The sequence below is a fragment of the Apis dorsata genome, unplaced genomic scaffold (assembly GCF_000469605.1).
Source record: "Apis dorsata unplaced genomic scaffold, Apis dorsata 1.3 scaffold_631, whole genome shotgun sequence".
NCBI classification, from domain to species: Eukaryota; Metazoa; Arthropoda; class Insecta; order Hymenoptera; family Apidae; genus Apis; species Apis dorsata.
This window is the reverse complement of record NW_006263826.1, coordinates 464,813-474,877: the sequence shown is the minus strand read 5'-3', so window position 1 is coordinate 474,877 and position 10,065 is coordinate 464,813. Positions and strand designations below refer to the sequence as shown.

At 36.2% G+C, this 10,065-nt stretch overlaps 2 protein-coding genes across 9 annotated transcripts in view; one reads left to right on the top strand and one right to left on the bottom strand.

Annotated features, from left to right (window-relative positions):
* Positions 1 to 2,022, top strand: part of LOC102678862 (prohormone-1) — an 8,951-nt gene extending 6,929 nt beyond the window's left edge. Inside the window, exon 3 of one of the 2 annotated variants that reach the window (XM_006621443.2) lies at positions 1,470 to 2,022. In XM_006621443.2, the coding sequence (XP_006621506.1) occupies positions 1,470 to 1,634 (165 nt within the window). In that variant the 3' untranslated portion in view covers positions 1,635 to 2,022. The remainder of the gene's footprint in view (positions 1 to 1,469) is intronic. The other variant, XM_031513376.1, reaches the window with a different exon arrangement.
* Positions 2,023 to 2,124: 102 nt separating this feature from the next.
* Positions 2,125 to 10,065, bottom strand: part of LOC102679075 (DNA ligase 3) — a 23,006-nt gene continuing 15,065 nt past the window's right edge. For 2 of the 7 annotated variants that reach the window (XM_006621445.2, XM_031513333.1), the window contains exons 4-20: positions 7,138 to 7,376; positions 6,700 to 6,779; positions 6,554 to 6,631; positions 6,312 to 6,480; positions 6,086 to 6,241; positions 5,877 to 6,008; positions 5,728 to 5,807; positions 5,575 to 5,662; positions 5,424 to 5,501; positions 5,213 to 5,336; positions 5,067 to 5,137; positions 4,853 to 4,999; positions 4,281 to 4,781; positions 4,092 to 4,205; positions 3,660 to 3,754; positions 3,108 to 3,198; positions 2,125 to 2,514 (exon numbers count right to left, since the gene is read on the bottom strand). In XM_006621445.2, the coding sequence (XP_006621508.1) occupies positions 2,368 to 2,514; positions 3,108 to 3,198; positions 3,660 to 3,754; positions 4,092 to 4,205; positions 4,281 to 4,781; positions 4,853 to 4,999; positions 5,067 to 5,137; positions 5,213 to 5,336; positions 5,424 to 5,501; positions 5,575 to 5,662; positions 5,728 to 5,807; positions 5,877 to 6,008; positions 6,086 to 6,241; positions 6,312 to 6,480; positions 6,554 to 6,631; positions 6,700 to 6,779; positions 7,138 to 7,376 (2,390 nt within the window). In that variant the 3' untranslated portion in view covers positions 2,125 to 2,367. Of the gene's footprint in view, positions 2,840 to 3,107; positions 3,199 to 3,659; positions 3,755 to 4,091; positions 4,206 to 4,280; positions 4,782 to 4,852; positions 5,000 to 5,066; positions 5,138 to 5,212; positions 5,337 to 5,423; positions 5,502 to 5,574; positions 5,663 to 5,727; positions 5,808 to 5,876; positions 6,009 to 6,085; positions 6,242 to 6,311; positions 6,481 to 6,553; positions 6,632 to 6,699; positions 6,780 to 7,137; positions 7,377 to 8,865; positions 8,965 to 10,065 lie in introns of those variants that run through there. The other 5 variants (XM_006621449.2, XM_006621450.2, XM_031513335.1 and 2 more) reach the window with 5 other exon arrangements.

The window sequence follows — 10,065 nt, the reverse complement described above, 5'->3', positions numbered from 1 at the left end:
TTTATAAAAAAAAAAAAGGCCTAATACCTTTTCCACGCGTTTTTTTTTTTTTTTCCCTTATTCATTATACCAAATTGTCTTACGATTCTTTCTCGATCTTTATTTAATTCCAATCCGTTGCTTGATTTTGAGTGCAGCAACGGAAATATTTACGTTACGTTATGCTCGAAGGTTACCTTGGACAAAATTATTATATCCATTAACTTTTGTTGAAGTTTTTGCGAGATGGTAATAAAAGGAAAGATCGAGATAGAGATATGGAACAAGATGGCGGAGAGACGATTCGAGAAGCCTTTTTTCTAATGTTTGTGAAAAGGTTGATCGTACATTCTTTCTCCACTGTCTATGCACGAACAGTGTATATAACTAAAAATAAAACGTTGCACTGTGATTCGAATAATGTATAATTAACTGGGCAAAATTTATTTTCAAATGAATAAAATATGATTGTTTTGATGTAATGTATAATAATTATACATTAAAATTTTAAATCCTATTTTTACAGATTAAACAAAATACGCGTATACAGGCAGAGAACTGATTGGTTTCTGTAAATTTTTTAAAAAGCATTTCTCAAAATACTTATTTTAATTTAAATATAAAATAAGTTATAAATTATCGATGAATTTTGTTTTTTTTTTTTATAAATTAAATTTAAAGTTAAGTAATTATTTCATATTAGAAATTCATACAATGTAATTATTTGCCAATGATTTTTTATATGTTTCACGTAATAAGAGTCGAATGTACGGAAAATAGAAACTTTATATTTTTTTTTTATTATATTAAAGTTAATTTAATCTAGTTATTGATATTTATGGATTAATTTTAACGTATCTTATGTTATAATATATATATAATAATATCTCTAACTTAAGTTGGCAATTTTTTTATTCCTTTTAATGTATGAGCGGTCGATATGCAGTATGTCTTGTTGCAGTGCTTTTTCCATTTTATAATTTTTAGTTTTATCGTTATTTCGTTAAATTATCATTGTTTAGATCCATATTTGATCCACATCTATCGAATAATTTAAAATAGAATTTTTCGATATCCCCTAGCAATAGCTAATAGCCTAAAATCTTTTTTTTAATAAACATTTTTTTCTCAACGTCCGTTTCTTTAAACTATCAATTTTCAATTCTCAAGGTCCAGTTTATCGTATGTTGTGAAATTCAAAACGCTTTCGTAAGTTAATTGCCTGCCATAACTTTTTTGTTACGTTCGCCGCGAAGATATTTTGCGCGTTTACTTAAGAGTTCGAATCACAAATATTTGTACATTCGTATATTTTTAACGAAATAATAAATTATAATAAAAAAACAATATTATTTTTTAAAAATTAAATCTTCATATAAATTCAAAACCGGCAAAAAAATTTTGTCCAGTTTTCTCCTATTATTCTTATATTATTATATCATTATTCGCGTTGTCGCGTTGAAATTGGTTGTTCAACGCATTTGTTTCAGTTGGTGGACGACGATGGAAGCATCGAGACCGCTCTGATCAATTACCTGTTCACGAAACAAATCGTGAAACGGCTTCGAAATCAGCTGGACATCGGTGACCTTCAACGCAAACGAAGTTATTGGAAACAGTGCGCCTTCAACGCCGTCTCCTGCTTTGGCAAATAGAACGTCGAGTTGCTCCTCGATCATCTTTCTCTCTCTCTCACTTTCCTTCCTTTGTCTCTCCCTTTGTCCAGTGGCTAAGCTTTTAAATAGACGACGAGTATAGCTCGACGGCACAAATTCAGATCCCTCCCAGTGTTGTCAAATTTGCATCCGCGAGTTTATGAATCTTTGGTAACTCTTTGATCGTATTTCAAAATGTACGTGTCCTTTCGGAGATTGGAATCGTTTTCGATTTGAAAATGTCGCGGATGTAAATTTAGCAATGATCCATTTCCCCGCAATACGCTGTATTATATTAACATCGATATTAAGGAAAGGAAATAGTAGATTGTAGTACGATGTATCGTAATTATACCTGCGTTAAGATTATAGAGTTTTCTTTTCTCGAGTGAGACTTTGCGAAGCACAATAATTTCATCTTCTTTGTCAATTATACTTTACGTATTTTTAATTAACGAAGGACGTTGTTTAATAAAGGATCAATTTTTTCCGTTCTGTATACGATCGATCTCTTTATTTTCCGAATATATCTTGCTACGAATATTCAGTAGCGAAATAAATATAGAATATACAATTTACAATTTTCTACATTTTCCTTCATTAAAGCAGTCGAGTTTCGAAGACTCGATTTCAAGGACAACATACTGGGATGCAAGGAAAAGGTAAGTACAAAATTCTCCTCGAATATTTCTTCCCAATGAATTCTACACTATTCCATTTTGTGTAAAGATAGTCATCGATGAGAACAGGGACAGGAACAATAATTCTGGGCCAGTTCCACCGCGTGCTCTTCCGTCCCTTGAATTTCCAAAGTATTGGCGACCGCCTCTACCCAAGAGACGTTCACGTGCCTTACCGTCTTTGGAACATCTTCGAATTCCTGAGGAACGAAGCAGAGAATCGAAGTGAATGTCATGCCGCGGGGATTAATGTTCCTATTTGCGTTTTACGGATGAGGGGTAATGATATTCCATAGGCGATGGAGGATTATCAAGGAGCGAACGACGCGAGCAATTGGCGCCTACGGTTAACGGAGTTGACAACTTCCACGAGTCGGAAGCCGCTTAATGCCAATGCTAGCGTGCTGTAACGATGCCGGTGTTAACCAAGTTTAACTCTGTTATCGAGGCCCCGCTCGTTCCATCCATTAAAAACGCATCCATTAACTACGCGATCGCAAACTGTTTTACCTTTTTTTACCTAACCTATCCAAACCGAGATAAAACGCGTTATTTTCAAGAATTCCAAGTTTCCGTTATCGATCGATATACTATTCTTTTTTCCACCCATTTTAAACAATTTTTCGAGCGATGAATCGCGCTATATAGAATTTCCTTCTATCAGAAAATTTTAAAAATCACGAACGTATCGAAACTATTTCTCAAAACGATGTTCAAATTAATTGATTTCGACGAATGAATCTTTCTCTTTAGAAGGATATAAAGTTTTTTCGTAAAGATAAATTATACGTACGTGAACAGCGGACGATAGGATTTCCTTACAAGGATGAATCATGTACGTGGCCGTAGATTTGTCTTCGTCGTTCAATACCTTGGCCCCAAGACTGATATCGATTAAGGAGAATCGATATGTAACCCGATCGCGTTCGAAGCGGTAGAATCGAGAAGCTCGCGTATGATTCGTACGTTCCCCTTTCTCGCGACACAGTCGTTAAGCAACTCGTCTACTTTAAATCCGCCTCAAGGGAGCGTGGTAAGACACGAAAGAAAATCTCGTGTTCCATTTTTCTGTCATGCCACTCTCGCCAACTATTCTCCTCCCCGAGATGTTACGTACGAGGTTTACGTAAGTACATGTTTTCCATTGGAAAACGCGACTCATTCCACCGGATCCTATATATCCGTCCCAAAGTAATTAAGAAACGTCCCTTAAGTCGTGATAGCCGTGTCGATTGAACGCGTCGACCAATCGAGTTTGAAACTGCGAGTTTGAGTTTGTTTCCAAAGACGGAAACGATAATTATTCAAGGAGCTCCTACTCCTTCAATAAGGAATAAAAGGATACGTCTTGAGCATGTTGCGAACGTAATCTCGTTGCTTGCTTTTCTTAAAGTTTGGCGCCAAGCTGATCGGTGCACCCTTTAAAACGCTTTTAGATTTCTGTAAAGAAAAAGAAAAGAAAAAGAACGAAACGAGTGTTGTCACGTTTCGATTTTAGAGGTTAACTTTTTTCGCTACATTATGTGCCTCAGAGTTTGGTATTAATCCGTTGAAAAAATAACCAGTTAAAAATTCCGAATAAAATTACTCTAAGTAATTATTTATTAAAATGCTTTAATAATATTTATTTATAGCTATTATAATCGATCCTCGTGTTATCTCATTGCATTACAATTATTTGCAATTATCATTATATTTTGAACAATTAATTATCGAAGTAACTTTATTCGTAATTTCAACTATTAAATTTTCCCCATCACTGATATGCGTTTATTACCAATTCGTTGCTCGTTAAATTATGCAACGATTTTGCATCCGACGGAAGACCATCCTTGGGTTTTCGTCCTTCGATCCAATTTAACGGGACTCCTGCAGCGGAATACTCGATGAACTATAAGGTATAGGATATAAGGTTAAACGGATAAGATGGTACATCTCATTAAAACATGTAGCGATAAAAACGTACATCCTTATCTACAAAAGCATAATACGCTGCCTCCGTATCCCGTTCGTTGAAAATATTTTTTTTTGCACCATCGTGCCTTCTTTGATCCTTATTTCTTTCGTTAGATCTAGATAGTGTACGAGGAGAACTGGCTGCTGGCTTTGCGGGAGATTTCTTTGGAGAAGGTGTTTTAATCGTTTTTGAATCCTTATTTTTCTTTGTTGGAGACTTTGATCTTTCATCTTCGCGTTTCGCTTTTGTGTTCAAAAAAGATGAATCTTCTTCGCTCGTTCTCGTTTTATCAATTTCTTTCTTAGAAGTTGAAGGCAAAAGAAGAGTAAAATCTATCGACTCGGAATTCTTTTTGAAAAGATTTCGCAATTCGTTTAAAGTGATGGCAGAAGACCAATCTTTATCTCGACGAATGCGCGTTACACGTGGAAATCTGATACTAATACCGTCAGCTGTGTGAACACCCTGATTGGTGAACTCTGCTCCCGTTATTTCCCACACCGGTTGTTTCTGCAAACCATAAACGTTTCGTTTGACCTGCTTTCAGCCGAGAATCGAACCAAGTTAAACCCAGATAATACCTTCGGATCCTTTGCAACAAAGTCGGGAATCATTGGTTTATTAGCACGTAGCCAACGTGGTACTTTAGTTGGATCTTTGCCTATCTTTATCATATCGAGTTCATCCTGAAGGCTTGCCAGGGTTGCATCGTCGTGACCAGTGTGTACCTGCATTCAACCAAATTTTAAATTTCATTGGCATTAAGCGTACATATATATCTACTTAATTTCTTACCTTGGTCACCGTTACCCAGTTGCCACGATCTTCATCGTAGCAACCCATGAGAAATACAGACATCATACCTCCTAAAAATCGTAAGAAACGAATCAAATATAAAAAAAATATGCATACGAAGCAACTCAATAGATCAAGTAACAAACCTTTGTTCCCCGTACCGTACCATGCGCCAAGCACAACGAGATCTGCACTATCGGCCATTGCACCGTCGTACAAATAATCCTTTTTTACCTTCAACCAGTGCCTTTTACCCGGTTCATATTTGCTCTACGAATAAGGACGTATCCTTAGAATTTGGACATAGCATAAATACGAAATAAATTGATCGTTTTATAAATAACATGCGATAAGTACGTGAATGTCTTTGAGGACCAAGCCTTCAAGACCCATTTTAAGAATCCTGGCGATCATTTCTGCTAAATCTTGGGAATTCTGAAATTGTTATCGCTTACAATTTTCTACTTTTACAATATTGAATTTAAAAATTGAATTTTAAATTATTTACATGGACTTCCTTCGTTTCTGAGAGCATTATTCTGTTTGGTATCTCTGTCATTCTCTCCGTTAATATTTGTCTTCGTTTCATCATAGATCTGCGCAAAACGATTTATCTAGATACTAAATAAGATAGGAACGAGAGAGAAATAGAAAAACTCACTTGTGCAACAAAACATCTCCGTTGTAATAAATGCAATCGAAAACGAACAAACAGGCATTTGCATCTTTGAATTCAGCTTTCTAAAAAACGAAACCGAATAGTGATAATTTCGAAGGATTAAAGAGTTTCAACGAAGAGTGTACTCGAACCTTATGAATGCCTAAGGTACCAAAGGGCAACGGTTGTCCAGTATTGGCATCGATCATGAGGATCTCGGAATCTAAAATCAGATCATCGCCGTCTGGAAAAGCTTGTGGAATATAATTCTTGAAAAGATTCACCTGGAACGATACAAAAGAGCACGTGTAAAAGCAACGCGTTGGAGAAATAATAATCGAAACGAAACAGATTTATTTACTTTATGAGGAAGCACTGGTTTCAAGGATCTGCTAAAGTATCGAAATTCGTTCCCTTTCTTATGCACTTGAACTCGTTCTCCATCATATTTCACTTCGGCCAGCATTCCATTTGGACATTTCTTCATCGCCATTTCCACGGACTTGCAAGCTTCTGCCTGTTGCATTTTTAACACATTTTTACAACGATTTACAAAGATTTAAACGAAGAAGATACAAAAACTTTACCAGCATAGGTAAAACAGGTGTCATCAGCGAAAGCGTAACCTTGACATTGGAAGAATTCGATTCTTCCTTTTTTGATTTCGACGGTCGTTGCAAACACCGTTCGATAACGCTGTTCAAATCCCTGGACGTTTGGAAAGCCTCGTAAGCATCTTCGTGCACCGCGGCCAAACTACGAGAATACGAGAATACAGACGAAAAATATTTGATCTAGTTTAATCGTGTAGCTTGCTATTTATACCCACATATGTTTCGGACCAGCATTTATCCTTAAATCATGCTTGATCAGTCGGATTATCATCTTTAGATCGTCCAGAGTGCATCTGAAAAAACGAGCAACGATTTGCTTTCGAAATGAAGAAATGATAAAATAGGGGAAAAAATAATTTACCTGGGGATGATGGAACAAAAGTGGCTAACTTGCTCTTCCTCTTTGGTTAAAAACGACAACTCCTGTAGAAATTCATCCACCTAATGAGGAAAAACAAATTAATGATTATCTAACCTAACCTCTTTGCTTATCTCTATAAATATCGAGAAGTCTGGATTATATGTTAGATATTCATATCTATATATTATAGATATTTGAAATTCGAATTGATGGAGGATTTCGTTTGGAAATTCAGTTTGGGTTCTGTGGTAATCCGAAAAACATGAAAAAAAATCCAGCCAGAGATCGACAGTTTCTTTTCTATTTTGAAGAAATACGGAATATTAATATAACCTTTCGTCGTCTCGACTATTTATTTTTTTCCCCGCACAAAGAACACGCACGCGATCCCTTCTGATGTGAATCAATGCAAATCTTCATCTGAGAAATCTGGGTTACCTGTTGAATGGTAAGTACGCTGTTTTCAGCTGGTTTTCGAGCGACGCTTCTCTCGAAAAAGGATCGGATGGTTTCAGCTACGTCTCCTCGCTCGAGATGTTCCAGCATCTCGTCCTCGTCCTCGAGCAGTATACGAGAAAACAGCTTGATCAATTGTTTGCTTTGCAAGTTGTACACCCTCTTCACGGCCCCGGGAAGCAACATTCTGCACCACAGCTTCACGTCGCTTTTAAAACCGTCTGAAAACCGTCATCCGATTTAAAAACATCGATTAAGAATATCTATAAGTAAACAACACTTACTTTCGAGAAATTTTCATTCTCAAATCTGGAAAAAGTTAATTTCTAGATGCGTGATTTATTATTTAGGATCCCAAGTATCGCCAAGGCTACGCGACAATCGGCGAAAACAAATAAAGTGTTGTTCGAGTTAAAGAAACGCCGTGGGTCATCTGCTTAAACGGTAAGATAGGAAAGGGACAAGTAAGCGGCAAAAAGAGAAAATGGAATCGAGTTGGACGTCGTCCGAAAGAATAATCCACGATCAGACGGGCGGTTATCGTGGCGGCACTTATCACCACTCGTAATTTTCCATTCCGTTGTTGCATCTCGATGCGGTTTTCGTTCGTTTCTTTCGACGAAAGCGAAAGGAGGGAGGTGCGAATGCGTCCCGAACTAAAACCTAACCTCCAAATCTCGCGAAGAAAGGATCGAGATTTCGAATTAAGAGCACAAGATCGAAGACTGCTATGAACATTTTCGTGGAAATTAAGATCTCCTTTGCATCCAAGGAGTCACATCATTATTGCAAAACAGTTGCAATCGTTATCGCAGCATCCGTGACATTTACTTGTGGTGAACGATACCTTTTTCTTTTTTTTTCTTTCAACGCTCTATTTCTTTCTCCTCTTCCGATCTGTTCCATGAAAACGAAAAATAAGTTCTGTATCTATCTCTAAATCATTTGCTTATTTTTCTCATTCATCTCATCACGGATTACGCGCGATATCGAAATACGTGGGTTACGAAAGATATATCGCGTATATAAAGAAAAAAAACACACACACAAAAAAAATTGACGTTTTAACCCCGTTACAGGGTCAAACGAGGCGGAGCGGAAATGAAAATTTCGTTTATCTTTCTGTTAGGTTCTCATAGGAAGAGATTGAGGTTCAGAGAGAGAAACTGAAATTGCAACCGAAATTGTTTCGCTCGTGTGAGTTTCGTAACACGCGTATATCCAATTCTATCGCAGAAAATTAATTAAAGATCCGATGCCCCGGAGTCCCTGACCCCATTATCATCCGAATAAAATACCCTATAAAAATACGAAATTATCGCGGTGTTTACGTTGCGTGTGCGCGATACCCGATGCACCACCTTGTCTCGAGATCGATTGTTCCTCGATACATTCTCGATCCGCTCTAACGAGATTGGTCGATTACATATTTCTTTCACTCATCGATCGATTCATCGAACGTATACGAAATTCTTAACGAGTTCTCGAATATCAGAATTGGACATTAAAAAAGTAACTAGTCAAAAATAAAGTTATTCTAAGTATAATATTATTTATTAAAACGCTTGAATAACATTTATTCGTAGTTATTATAATCAATTCGCTTTTCGTATAACCTCGATCGTTCGACACTATAGTTATTCGTGATTATTATTACGTTTTGAACAATAAATTATCGAACTAACTTATCGAAGTAACTTTATTCGTAACCTCACTATTAAATTTTTCCCATCATTGTCGACTGTATTGTTCGCTGGTGTAAAGAAGTCTCGCAGGACAACACTGAGGCAAGAGGAGTGTCTTTCGTTAGAACCGTCTTCCCCACTACGGACGCTTTGTTGACAAACCTGACACTACACTCTATATAGTAGTAAGAAGAGGTTATTATTCGAATATTTAAAATCGTAAAAATTATTTCATTTATAAAGTTATAAGAATAATCGAAACTATTAATTATTTCGACATATATCGGTATCTATTCATACAATTATTATCTTAATCACTCGAATATGAAATTACATTTATAAATTATAAACTATCGTTACAAATCGTAATCAGCCTACGCATATTGAGAAATAATGAGAAATAAGAAGTTAGAATTTTTCAGATACTATCTAATGCATTTAAATTATTTAATGCATTAAATACTTTTTTCCATCAGTAAACAATAAATAGCTCTCTTGATCCATTCTCTAAAACCAGAGAGATGGAAAATCATCGCGATTAGTTGTAAAAGTTGTAAAATAATCGGGATATGGGAGAAAAATACGGGATAAGAAAATAAAGAGAGTGTTATCGATCGAATGGGAAATTTAACCACCGATATTCAACGGTTGCACGTCTATTGTACGATAAATATTATATCCGTGTCACGGAACAAACTTTCTTTTTAATAATTCTTTCGAGAGAGAGAGAGAAAAAAGAAAGAAAGAAAGAAAAATATAGGATAACTTCGACGCACATTTTCGATTCGATTTGGAACATCGATAAGACGAAGCTAGTACATATATAGTCTCTCCAAACAGTTATGAATCATTACCTACGCAGTAAGATTACGCAACGCGGAAATTGCAATGAAGAAACGATATGTATCGATTCTCGAAGGGGAGGGAGGGGAGAAAAAAAAAAAGGAAAATTTGCAGGAATTCTATTCGAAGGGTTACGAAACACATCAGCTATAGTTCAATAATGCAAATATCTTTTGCACGCATTTAACGCGCATCTCGTAATTCCTTGTTCCAAGTGAGAAAACAAACGATGGTATTTTAATTCCGGGAACCGTGCGTACGATCTAACACATATATGATCGATCTATATCGTTTCACGCTTCTACTCGAACGTTGCATCAGGCTCAAGGATCGAATTATCGAATTTTTTTCGCCTAAAGAAGACGAAGTTAACGTTCGAATC